Source organism: Benincasa hispida, chromosome 4, assembly GCF_027475165.1.
Source record: "Benincasa hispida cultivar pf3 chromosome 4, pf3_genome.v1.1, whole genome shotgun sequence".
NCBI lineage: Eukaryota > Viridiplantae > Streptophyta > Magnoliopsida > Cucurbitales > Cucurbitaceae > Benincasa > Benincasa hispida.
In genome coordinates, this window is record NC_143481.1 from 56,466,504 (window position 1) to 56,479,782 (window position 13,279).

The window sequence follows — 13,279 nt, forward strand, 5'->3', positions numbered from 1 at the left end:
ACCTAAATAATCTGAAAGGAGTAATCCTCCAAGAATCATGATTGTAAATATTTTATTAAAATTATATGTGTTTCATACAAAAGGAAAAGACTCCTATTTATATAATTTTTTACAAATAGGGGTAAAAAGAAAACTAATCTAGAATATTACCTAACCCCTTTCTTCTTACATCAATTTAGTAAAACTTATGCATTTGGTTAGATTTACTATTATTTTGTGATGAGATTGACATATATGCTAACCGAAGCCCAAATAATATGGGAATTGAATTGATTGAATTTTCGTAAAACCTTTACCTTCAATAAAATGTACCATGTGATAAAGTAATAAAAACACAGGTCCCATGGTGTGAAAAATTGACCAAAAAATAACAAGTTTCAAAATTCTAGGCTCTACATATCTTTATATTACTCGCAATAGAATGTAGCAAGTTCATTTGTTCACAACTTTCATGGCGGCCTTTAACAATACAGACTCACCAAATGATAAGTGCTTTTGAGATTAAAAAGAAAAAAGAAAATTATACATCAAGAATCTGTTCTACGATCACTGGAAACCTCTACCAGATTCTCTAGGTCTGATTTTACCACTGGAGGAGGCAAATCTACAAGCATTTGAGGAGGAGCAAAATACATGTGCAGAGACATCATGCACACTATAATGCCTAGAAAAAGCTGTTTAAGAACAAAAGAAAATGGTTAACATTAGAGGTTTGAAAGAACAGAACCCGAAATAAGGCTTCTTCTCCTTTTTCTAACAGTAGATAATAAATAATGACTTAAATTTATAAAGAACACTAAAAAAGAAAACAGTCAAGTGATTGAATCAGAGAATGAAGATCCAGCTATGGATGCATATGGACAACACAAACAGACACCAAATGAGTGCTAGAAAAATGGAAATGCCTTTAATACACCTTTAATATAAGATTTTTTATGCCTGCAAGAATGGCCTGGTGTTGGCTCTTATTGTTTTGCTATACATTATTAGCCTCTAGCTTTGGAGGGTGAGTTAAAATAGAAGGTAAACAAAAGATAGTAAAATCCACAAGCAGACATTTGCTAAGACATTTGCTACAAAGGGTGTTGTTAAGCTATTCAAGTCACCATGGGAGGCTCGAACTCTTTAAAAAAGCAACACAAAACACAAGTTTTCACACAATCAAGATTTTCAAAAGGGCTTTTTGCTTTTTTCCAAATAATTTGCCTTAAATCAAATAGCAAATAGCTACATAATGAACATGACGACTCAAGATATAGCAGCTACATGGTAGAAAAAGAGAAACAGAAGAAATTTATAAGCCAGTCGGTATCTAAGTTTACCTGCAGTGTCGGCCTGAAGTTAAACAGATACACAGATAGGATTGTTGTCAGAAGCATTGCCATTGAAGTAGAATACACCTAGATTATTAGACAGGAAGGACCATGAGTATTTGAGGTATGGCCATGAGATAGTCATATTTTATTATAAGAATAGGAACAAGATAAACAGGTACCTTAACAATGTTATCAGCATATTTCATCAACCATGAAACCAAAAGTCCAGTGGAGCCAAGATTCACAACCACCATCCAGGTAGTAATACTGTATCCATTGAAAAGACGTTGCCACCATGGACCCTTCTCAAATCCACCCCTAAAATCATCAACTACAAGCCGTGCCATGTTAAAAATCGCCCCAAACCTGGAAAAGCCCAATCAAAAAGATTCTAATTTTAGCCTTCTAATCGCGTGAATAAATTTATAACTGACACACAAGGAACCATCAGTCGAAATAAATAAATATACATACATACATATATATATATATATATATATATATATATATATATATATTTGTTGGATAAAAATCGATTTCATCGATGAATGAAATAATCCAAAGGATATACAAAAGAGCCCATATAAAGCAGATTCCAATTTGCAACAAGGTAACTAATACTATGATCTTTAAGGAGCAATAAACGTTTACACCAAAAAAAAGCATTAAAGATGGATGATTCAAGGATTTCATTTGATGATTTTGAACTATTGTTGAAGATCCGATCATTTCTTTCCTCTCAAATCCTTGAAAAAACCGCACATATGATGCTGGACCATATCATTGAGTGGTCTTTGAAGGGATGTCCATAAGAATCAGTCTAATCCAATTCAAAGAGGCAAATGGAGTCACCAAATACCATTTGAAGACACCTAAAATCTCAGCCCATATGGCCAAACAAAGGGGCAGTGGAAAAAGATGTGGTTCATGGTTTCACTGTTGTTTTGAATCTTTGAAGAAAGCAACACCATGAAAGAGAGAGCTAGATCTAGGGGCATCTAACTTGAAGCCGATCCATAGTATTGAGGCAAGAGTAGCAAATTTCCCATATTAGGAATTTAATCCTTTTAGGGCAAGGTAACTTCCATAGATAACTAATAACATCAAGATTTGTGGTTGCTTTTGTGTGAGATAGATGATTGAGGAGAGATCTAGTGGAGAAAAGGCCATTAGCCTCCAATTTCCAGAACCATGAATCCGACTGGTTGGTGTGATGAAAACCCGACAAGGTGTTCATCAGGGTGGCCCATTCTTCAATCTCCTCATCTTTTAAAAGTTTTCTAAAATTGAGAGACCATGGTTCCTATTGATGATTCCATACATCAGCAATGTTGCCAAACAGACAAGGAAACACAAATTTGAGAGGAGATGTGCCAAACCATATACCAAAAAGCAGTAGATGCCACCATTTCCAATTTTGCACAGAATGTTATCATAAATGAGATCCGTCTGCTTCATAATATGAAACCATGGACGTTGTTAGAAGTAAACTGATGTTCCGTGGGTTTGAGATCAAAGTGACAGGATCCATATTTGATTTTGATAAGATTCCTCCAAAGAGTTCCTTTTTCAAATCTGAAGCACTCCATTTAGCAAAGAGGGATTCCTAAGCCTGACAACAAAAATGCCTAGACCACCTTCTTTCATGGGTTGCTTAAGGATTTTTCATCTCAAAAGATGACAGGAATTGCTATTATGGTCTGCAGACCATAAAAATTTCAAAAGCGTTTCTGAATGTAGTCCGCAACTTCGGATGCCATTTGAAAGAGAGATAGGTAATAATATATGGGTAGATTCATTAGAGTGCCCTTTAGGAGAGTTAATCTACCTCCTTTAGAGAGAAAGTTGTGATGCCATGATTGGAGCCTCTTGTCAAACTTGTCCATGATAGGCTGCCAAAAGGAGAAAGTTGATGTTTGCCATACGGGGAAGCCCCAAATGTTTAGTTGGAGAGGAACCCACTTGGAAATCAAATCTCCTAGCAATGGACTCAACCCACTATATGTCACAATTAATGCCCAGAAATTCAGACTTTTGGCGGCTAATGTTAAGACCTGAAGCTTCCTCAAAGAACATAATGAAACGAAGAAGATTATCAATATATTTCTCTTTGTTTGATGAAAAGAGAATGGTGTCATCAGCAAATAGGAGATGGTTTATATGAATAGCCCCATGGCATGGGGAGTATCATTTACAGAACTGGCCACCAATGTGATTTATGATTCTACTAAAGGAATCCATAACCATGATGAAGAGAAAGGGTGATAATGAATCATCTTATCTAAGGCCCCTTGTTGCTTTAAAATTGCCCCTTGGTTTACCATTGAACACCCCCCCCCCCGGAAAAGGAAACAAGAGATATGTACAAAGAGCATAAAGCATAAAATATAAGGATCAAGAGGCGCACCCGAACATCTCAACTAGGTTGACACCCCCTTAGCACCCTCATCATATCCTACAAATTAAATGCAATGAAAAGGTGTTCGATGCTGAAATAGTCCTTACAAGAATCAATTAAGATACAAAAAGATAGCTTTCAACCAAAGCTTCTACAACAAAATACCAAAAAGAAGAAGAACAAACTTCCTAAAACAAGATCACACTATGCTGTAAATCTGAATCCAAAGACTGCAAACTTCTGTCAATCTTCTTGTATGAAGGCCCTCCAATTTAAGCTTATTTCTTGTAATGAGTAAGCTGCAAAGGTTTTAGAAAGAGAGCACCACAATGAAGCATTAAACCTAGCAGCCTCAAAACGAGCAAACCAAGGAGTTCCCTTGTCTTGGAACACTCTTTGATTTCTTTCAAACCAAAGTTCAACGAGCAAAGCTTTTACTGCGTTAATCCACAATAGATTTGGAGTTTTCTTAAAGGTTGGCCCAATAAGAATCTGCTGCACATTATTCTTGAATTCATTATCGAAAACCCAACAAATATTAAAGCATTCAAAAAGAGATCTCCAACAATTAATGACATAGGCACAATCAAAGAATAAATGCTGTAAATTTTCCCCTTCTGCTTTGCATAAAACACACCAACTAGGAGATAAACTGTGAGATGACAGCTTCTCTTGTAAAACAGAAGAACAATTAAGTGTCCCAAACAGCATGATCCAAACTGTAATACTCACTCTCCAAGGACACTTGGATTTCCATAAAGCTTTCTGTAGGCAATTATCAAGAGGGGAAAGCCAAAGAAAGATGCTTGACCAACAATTTTACCGAGAAAGAACCACTAGCTTCAAGAGACCAAGTACGTGTATCTTGGCAATCCTGATAATTGAGAAAGTTAGTGGAAGAGATGCAACCTCTACTCCAGCTTCTCCATATACAACCAAAGCCCTTGACTTTCAATAGTTAATCTAGATAATCCCGATCCACCTTGTCAAACGCTTTCTCCACATCTAACTTGTTGGCTACACCTTGCACTCTATGCCTTTCCTTGGTGATCTCATTAGCAAGAGATGCATCCAAAATTTGTCTTCCTTCCACAAAGGCAGATTGGTAGCCCATAATGGTAGATGGAAGACCTTTTTGAGACAGTTTGAGAGGACGTGTGCAATAATCTTATAAACCCATGGCAAGGCTAATCGGTCAATAGTCACCAACTCTTCCGGCATCAATCTTCTTAGGAAAGAGGCAAACGTATGTTTCATTGACATTTGAATTGATAATTCCATTCTGAAAAAAATCTTGGAATACTCCAAGTAAGTCTTCTTTAAGGATGTTCCAAGACTTTGTAGAGAATTTAGCTGATTATCAATCGGGTCCCGGAGATTCATTAGAGCCCAAAGCCTACGCCGGCCAGATTTCTTCAATGGTGAAGGGTTCTTCAAGGGATCTACATTGATCACTACTAATAGGATCCCAAGAGAGACGATATGGGAGGAATCTTGTGCCATGCTTTCGTGGAAAAAGCGATTTGTAAAAGGAGACAAATTCATTCCCAATCTCTGCATCGCTAGTCAAGCTACTGTCTTGTTCACTCAGAATTTCAGTGATGCTCTCTTTTCTCTTCTTTGCAGCAGCATATTTTTGGAAAAAAAGTAGTATTTTCATCTTCCTCTACAAACCATCTCGCTTTGCATTTTTGTCTCCATTTAATCTCTTCATTTACCAATATGGATAGAATCTATTCTTTATTTCTTTAATGGAAAAACGTCTATTGTTCAAATCTTCAGTGAAGGGGTTTTCTTCAGCTTCAAAATCAATAACAAGGTAGATCCCTCAACAAAGATGTTTTTCAGGACTCAATGAGAAAAGAACAGTGAAAAAGAAAGCATCTTGAGTGATTGACGAAGTTGTGAAAGATGTGGCATTCCACATGATGAGGATCCCTCCAAAACGGCTGGCATCTAATGATATGTCCATTCAATGCCTCTAGAGCTCCATAATGATTTGATGAAGTTTTGGTTGATATCTTTGATATCTTTGCTCTTGGTCTCTTGAAGAATAACAATATTTGCATTATTCTTTGTGATAATATTCTTGATAACGGCTCTCTTTTTCCAAGAGCCCAAGCCACGCACATTCCAAGATAAAATAATCATCAAGCAAAAATCAACCCTTCTCAAAGCAAACTTTGGCTTTTTGATCGAGACACTAGAGGGTGACGAATTCTCTGATGAATCAAATAAAATTCCGTTCCTTCCTTCACCGTAGTAGTGGAAGTATGGTCGAATCCATAGGGACCTTCGTGTTTCTCAGTTAGAATCCTTACAATCCCGAGGTGGGGGGTAGTTGTGATTGGAGTTGATTGCAATGGAAGTAAATTGCATAAAATGTAAATAAAAGGAATAGAGTTGTCAAAGTAATGAAAAAGACCTCAATTGGGTTTAATTTGGAATTCCTTTATTCAGTAAACTTGATCAACAAATTCTCGTAACTTGATTTCAATTATTTCTTTTTTGCACTTAACCAAATTAATAAGAGAAGCTGATTAACCAACCTAATTAACTAAGTAGCCCAAAGTGAATAGATGTAAGCATGCTTATCCAATTGGCATAATAGCATTAAGATCTAGGGCAATGTTAAATTTGAACATTTAACAGGAAAAGCCGTGATTAAACATTCGGTTGATTTCCTCCTAGGTTGATTAGAACAATGCTCATTGTCATCAACAACAATTTACAAGCTAAACTAACCTTTTGCTTCTTGTGAATTTAGGAACTTGAGCAAGTATAAATCAAAAGCATTAAATCATACAATCAGGAATCATTTGTCAAACAATTGCTAGACAATATGATCAAAATCTATTAAATTGAGATGGAAATCAGCTACCTTAGTCAAGAATGATCTTCCTAATTGATGGAGAAATAATCCTAAGCACAGATAGAGACTAGAGAGGAAAAATAGAAGAGGAAAAGTGTAGAGAAGTCAAGTGGCCGCGAGATCTTTTTAACCTAAAAACAGAAACTAGTATACATTGAAATCGTCAGAGCACTGCAGCGCTGTACCGCACCCACACGTTTGAATCTCCGCCAAAGTACGTAGCGTCACAACACTACCCTGATCCAAGGTCTTCTACCTTTAGTGTCGAGGGAGCGCTACATTGCTCTATGCCTACACAGCTACTACCTTCGGCACTGCGCATCACCCTCAAGGGCATCTTCGTAATTTTAACTTCTTGTCCTGTTGATGCGTTTGAGCTCCGTTTTGCCCATTTTAGCTCCATTTCAACCTTAACACCCGATTCTACCTCTTAGATGCCAGTGACCAGTAAAATCACTAAACAAGCACATTATACTAAAAAACAATCTTGAATTAAGCAAAGCGAGGTAGCACATTTTCGGTGCTATCACTTTTTTATTGTAGGATATAAAACATTCAAGGTTTCAAGCTTCCCTGATCCCTTTTCATTGCTTTGCCGAAAATGGGGGGATAAAGTCGTATCATGGTGCATCAATGGGATCTAATAAGAGTGTTGGGGAAGGCTAGGGAGTTGGGATAGGACTAGAAAAATAATCTTTTGTGTCAGCTTCGGATGGTAAAGGGATGATGGATGAAGCATTTTTTGGTTCCTAAAATGAAAGATGAAGATTTGTGGTTGATGGTTCTCTTTTTGGATGATGTTTTGGGATGGAGGATAGGGTTGGCAAACTGGAGGGTGAGGATGCAAATGTAGTCTTGAGATTCAATGTAGCTGGTCTAGGATTGTTTGAAGATGAGAGAGGTTGCGTGGGTGGCTCTATTTGATTGATAGATAGCAACAAACGCTTTGACAGGTGTGGGCTCACTGTTGGTTTGACCTTTGTTAATATGGTACACTATCACGCCTCTTAGGAATGCTAATGTCTGTGTGAAGTGGGACTGTTGATGCACCAACATGGCTTGATTCTTCACCCGATGGAACCATTTCCAGGTACAGTTCCCGTTCCTCCATCAAAGAGAAATTCTTTTTATAAAATACCTCAATAGAGTCACCCATCTTCATCATTGGTTTGGCTGCTCTACCATGGATTCTAGTGATAGCTCCTGTGTGGAGGTTTTCTTTTAAAAGAAGATCAATTAACACAAAAATCTAGGTTGATGAAGGGGGGGGGGGGCAAATTTTGGCTAGGATGACGTCCATAGAGTTGCTTCAAACCCAAAGGCTGATTTCCATAAAATCCATCATATAGAGAGTCTCTTGCTAATTTCACAAGACAGTTGCTTGCCTCTCCAATGTATTTGAATGTATCCATGTTCCATTTTTCCATAGGTAAGCCACAAACTTTTATCCATCCTCCATATGAAGGCATTACTTGGTCCTTGTAAAATTCCTCATGGTTCCATGGAGACCCACTTTTTGCCATCCTTTACAGGTCCCAAGAATTTGTGCTTGCTCTCTATTTTTGCATCGCTTAATAGTCGGCTGAGAAGATGCAATTGAAAAATATGCTATGACATCCGCTTGTTGAGCTTGAAGGATCTTGTACCAGTCATCATGGAAGTTATGTCGCTTGAGAACAATAATGTTGGAAGTATCAAAAAGTACCATAGGTTGAGGAGTATTGATGGTTGATGATTTGTGCTCAATGGAGGTAGATGGGGCAAAGCTCTTTTCCATTGGAAGCCAAGTTTGTTTGTTAGGAAAAGTCACTTGCTTGGCTATATCCTTTAGAACGACGTCTTTAAAGGATGGTGGTTGGTCCAAATAAATGGAGCTTTTATAATCAGAGCCGTAAAAGTTTGTGAGGCCTATAAAACCTTTCCATCTTTTCCTTCCATCACCTACAGGTATTCAGATGTAATTTTCTCCTCCATTGTAGTCAAGCTTGACTATTTCTGCAGAAAAACCATTTTGGTTAAATAACTTTTCAATGCAATTGACTTGGTCATAGACCCTAGTTTCCTTGAAGAATTTCTGGTTTAATGGTCCAACAAGAAGGTTGTTGAAGACTTCATTAATCCATTGAAGGGTACTCCAGTGTGTTGCAAGGGAGAAGGTGACGTCTCTTGTTGATTCTGATATACATATATGAGAACCGCAAGTAGATGGATCGACCTCTATTTAAAGACTTTCTTCTCTATCGATATGGACTTATGCGGAGATCGAGTCATGGTGGGTGGGGATGAAGTTTCCGGAGCTGGAGGGATGGTTAAAAAAAGGGTTCATCGATGCAAGTCAAGCAAAGAGGGAGACAGAAGGAAGAGGAGGAGAGAGGGTAGAGTTCGTCTTCACCCCTCATTGATAAAAAATGAACATAAACTTAATTCTTGGAAGGATCATATTTTCTATTTTGAAAATAAAGCCAGGGTTTCATCAATATGCTTTCTTACATTTCCATATGAACTAGCAAAAGTAACAAGCTTGAGATAGCTAGTTCCCTCCCACAGAGCAAGTAGAAGGTATACACATTCAGTGGTTATAAAACTAGACCACCTTTTTCTTCTAGACCACCTAACCTTGACATAATTAAAGGGAAATAAAAAATGTCGAGAATTCACAGTCCAGTGTGTCCACTGTCAGTGAAGTACATCTGAAATTTCTCATGAAAATTTTATGCCCGTGATCACATTATTATTTTGTGGGAAGTATAAATCACGGTTCTGTCAATAATTGTCAAAAGAGTAAGTAACCTGATAAACATAAAAGGATGGATACCTACGTGTATAACTGAACATTCTGCCAATATAAAGAATCGTTATTCTTCTTCATCAAGAACTCCGTATAAATGCCTGCTAATGCAGAAAGACAGGCAGAAAGAATCCCTAACATGTATCCTTGAATTGGTGCTGAGAGAAGAGATTCACATGAAGCCTCTCCACACCCTTTAACCTGAACCAATTAAAAATTGCACAAAGAAGGAAAGAAATAAACCGATTAAAATTTATAGGACATATCAATAAGTAATTATAATTTGGAAAATTGGAGATATATCGAAGCCAGTGGAGCAAGCATAGGAGGCTTAGAAGCCAACAATTCTATAACATGCATAGGCTTGCTTTGTGAGATCTTATCCAATCCAACATGCAAGGGTTGTGAGACATCCATAGGCCACATCATTAGAAATTCATGTTTAACTAGAGAAGGGATGATCTAAAAAATTGACTACTAATTACAGATAGAATTCTAAAAGAACATCTACTTTATTTTGAATTTCATTCATAAATCTTTGACATGAGATGTTTCATAATTTAAGATATGAATTTTGACTGATTTAGCTACTTAAATATATCTTGGATATCTAGTTTGTTCTTACATTTAGTACTTGAAATATAAGAATCATAATTTAAAATGCATAAGGATGAAACCGGCCATGAGTCTAATAAAGAACTTAGAGTGAATGTGTTCAATCAATGGTGGCCACCTACTAGAATTTAATATCATGCTAATTAATTCCACTCCACCATACTTGATCTACAAGCTCTTCTACTATCAGTAATTCCAAGAAAGGCCTAGCCTTTAGTTATGACTATTCTTATCACTCCGACTTTCTTAAGCTTGTCAAGGTAAGCCTAGAGTTCTCTCTCTTCCCTCCATTTCCATCTTTCTTACTGATCATCAAAGACATCCAAGAATGTGTTCACTTCCATGAAATTCCCATAATTAGTAACAAGTCCATAAGCCAGATTTGAAGAATAGCAGAAGTATACTTCTTTTGTAGTGCAGTTACCTGGCTTGTGGTTGTCCCAACTGCAAGCAGAATAATAGCCATCCACTGCAAGTTGGATAATTTCCTCCTTAGGAATAACCTAAATCAGAAAGTAAAAATATCTGCTCCAGTGTGAGAATAAGAATTCCAGAAATGATATGTATTGATATAACATACTCATTTGTATTTGATAGAGAACCACCTGAACAAAATACCAGTTGTGACAATCTTCAAATTCCCCATTATCTGGTACGTGGATGTATCCACATAAGTCAGGGTAGCAAACTGAACATTGTTGTGGATCAGGTATATAATTGAAGGTATCGGATATAATCGAACAGTCCTCCAATCAGTGGTCATTTTTGGAGGAGGAGATTTCTGGCTCTCCTTCCACAGAAACAAACTTGACACAAAAAGCTGCAAAATATGTATTCAGATATAGATTAACGACACAAAAAGTAAAGAAACTCACATTGAACAAAGGAATGCAAAGCACCTTAAAAACTTCTGCAAGAAAGGGGACTGTCGCATAGTCGTAATCATATCTACCATTACTTTGTGATAACGTAGTCAAAATTCCCTGTCATACGTAGAAGAAAAGGAAAGGGATTCGTTAACCAAAAAAAAAAAAAGAAAAAAGAAAAACCCCCATCAGTTACACCTCTTGTTTAAACTAAAACGCCTTCCCAGTAGAGCATAGAACAATAGGAGCCTCAGAAGTTTAAGAAATGATAAGATAAGAACAGATTTTAACTAGAATTGTACATCAAGTAATAAAAGAAACCGAAACTACTACACTCTAGCTTAACGATACATTCGCAATTTGTACACATCTAACAGAGCTTTATCAATCCATGGTGTTCGAAATGTGATTGAAAGCAAGTGACCGAATTTCAATTCTGTGAGTGAAATGAGAGAGGATTGATATGGAATCACAAACCTGAGAACTGGTAAGCACAGTAAGAAGCAAGGCGACCATGTACCACTGCATTTCGAACAATCTGCGAAGAAACAGAGATCAGAGATCACAGGTATCTAGGGATCGATAGCGAAGAATTCAAAAGCGTAATGCAAAGAAGATGAGGTGAAGAACACAAAGGCATTCGGAGGAAGAAATTGAGATGGAGATCTCAGCTTCGAAGAAATTGAAATGTTCTTTTCTCTTAATTTTTTTCGAAAAATTTATTTTATTGAATGGAGCATTATGCTTGTCCGTCGCGATTTTGCGACGGATAGATCTTTTTTTCCTTTCCATAAACTACTTTTAAATTGTGTTAAAAGTTACACATAAATCTTTTAGGGGTCGGATTATAGTCTCCCGTTATTATAATTAGATCATAATAATTTGTGTTCAAATGTAGGTATAAACTATTTTAGTTTGAAAAAAAAATAGTAAACACTATTAAAAAAATTTTAAGTTTTACTCTATTTTTGTTCTTAAACTTTTAAAACGTCTGTTTTAGTCCTCAAACTTTTAAAATGTGTCCATTTTAATATTTGTGTTAATGTTTTGTTAACTTATTAACAGGGCAATGATATGGTAATTAATGAAATAAATATATATTGCCAATTAGGAAAATAAGGAGTGAACTAGAGATTTAGGATGTTCAAAAAATTTAATGATCCGGAAAAAACCAATCAACACAACCCAACCCAACCCAACCCATGCAGTTTAAGTTGGGTTGGGTTCAAATAAACGAAAATTTTATAAATTGGGTTGGTTCATGGGTTTACCTAAAATAACTCAAACCAACCTGCATCAACCCAAACTTATTATTAACTTTAAAATGTATATTTCTTTTACTTATGATACAATTAGATATACAAATATCTATTTTTAATTTATTTAATTTATTTAGTTTTTTAAGAATTTATTCTCCAACAACACCTAAAATAGTTTTTTTTAACACTTAGGAAAGAGATTTTATATTATATAAATTGAAATTGAGTTGCTAATCTTAATTCAATATATAAAAATAATTAAATCAAATTTTTACATTTTTACATTTTACTTTCTTTTAGAACAGGGAATTAAAGTATATGACAGATTTTAGGGTTTGGTTTTGAAAATGGTAAAACCATTAAATATAAAATTTATGGCAACTCACATGATCCTTGTGTTTACCCTCGTCTACTTCATACTTTTGTTATTGGGGAAACTACAAATACATGGTGAGTATAGAATCATAAACAATGACGAGATTCTGTATGCAGGTAATTGTTGATGTCTTAGTTCTCCACTTTCAAAATAACTGTCTTCCTCAAAATAACCGTCCTTCCTGGTTTTTCTCGCATAGTTAACGTTTCAATGCAGATTTTATTATTAATTTGAATTATGTTTAATCACTTTTTGAATTAATCTCATTTGAATTAAATATCCATATTATTCTACCAAATTTATATTTTAAATATCATATATTATCAAATTTCATTTATCTAATCAAATTTTAGATTTATTCAAATATTTGAATTATTTTTCATTATTTTTACATATTCTTAATAAATTAATCGGATATTTTTTCATATTTTTTAAGCTTTAAATTGTTTTGTATATGTTAATTTAACAGATCCAACTTCAAAATAAAAATGAGCATCATTCCTAGAGATGACCAAAAATCTGCAGGGTTGGGGCCTCACGGGGACTCGCCCTGAACGGGGTGAGGAATCCCCGAATACACGGGAATGGGGAGGGAGTGGGGAATTTTTTTTCCCATTTACAATTCGGGGCCGGGGACGGGGAATATTATTCTCCGTCCCCGACCTCGACCCCGACCCCGCCCCGTTTTCCTACCCCACCCCGACTTTGTATATAAATTATAAATTTTTAATATATATATATATATTCATATTGTAGACTTTATTAAGATAATTATGGATGTTTTAATTA

The 13,279-nt window shown here is 35.9% G+C and overlaps 1 protein-coding gene across 1 annotated transcript; it reads right to left on the reverse strand.

Annotated features, from left to right (window-relative positions):
* Window positions 1-375: 375 nt before the first annotated feature.
* LOC120074998 (Nucleotide-sugar transporter family protein) lies at window positions 376-11,654 on the reverse strand. The gene is made up of 8 exons (XM_039028128.2): window positions 11,333-11,654; window positions 10,889-10,972; window positions 10,595-10,809; window positions 10,414-10,492; window positions 9,406-9,575; window positions 1,496-1,682; window positions 1,323-1,400; window positions 376-674 (listed from the first exon to the last, which is right to left on the reverse strand). The coding sequence occupies exons 1-8, from the start codon at window positions 11,381-11,383 to the stop codon at window positions 528-530; spliced, it is 1,011 nt and encodes a 336-aa protein (XP_038884056.1). The 5' UTR covers window positions 11,384-11,654; the 3' UTR covers window positions 376-527.
* Between the last annotated feature and the right edge of the window lie 1,625 nt (window positions 11,655-13,279).

What these genes read in the sequence shown, in the direction of transcription:
- LOC120074998 (XM_039028128.2), bottom strand. Translation starts at nt 11,383, where the DNA reads ATGCAGTGGTACATGGTCGCCTTGCTTCTTACTGTGCTTACCAGTTCT. An exon ending in ACAACTGGTATTTTGTTCAG is followed by an intron (nt 10,493 to 10,594) that starts GTGGTTCTCTAT and finishes TTTCTGATTTAG; the next exon opens with GTTATTCCTAAGGAGGAAAT. An exon ending in CAGAATGTTCAGTTATACAC is followed by an intron (nt 1,683 to 9,405) that starts GTAGGTATCCAT and finishes GGGCTTTTCCAG; the next exon opens with GTTTGGGGCGATTTTTAACA.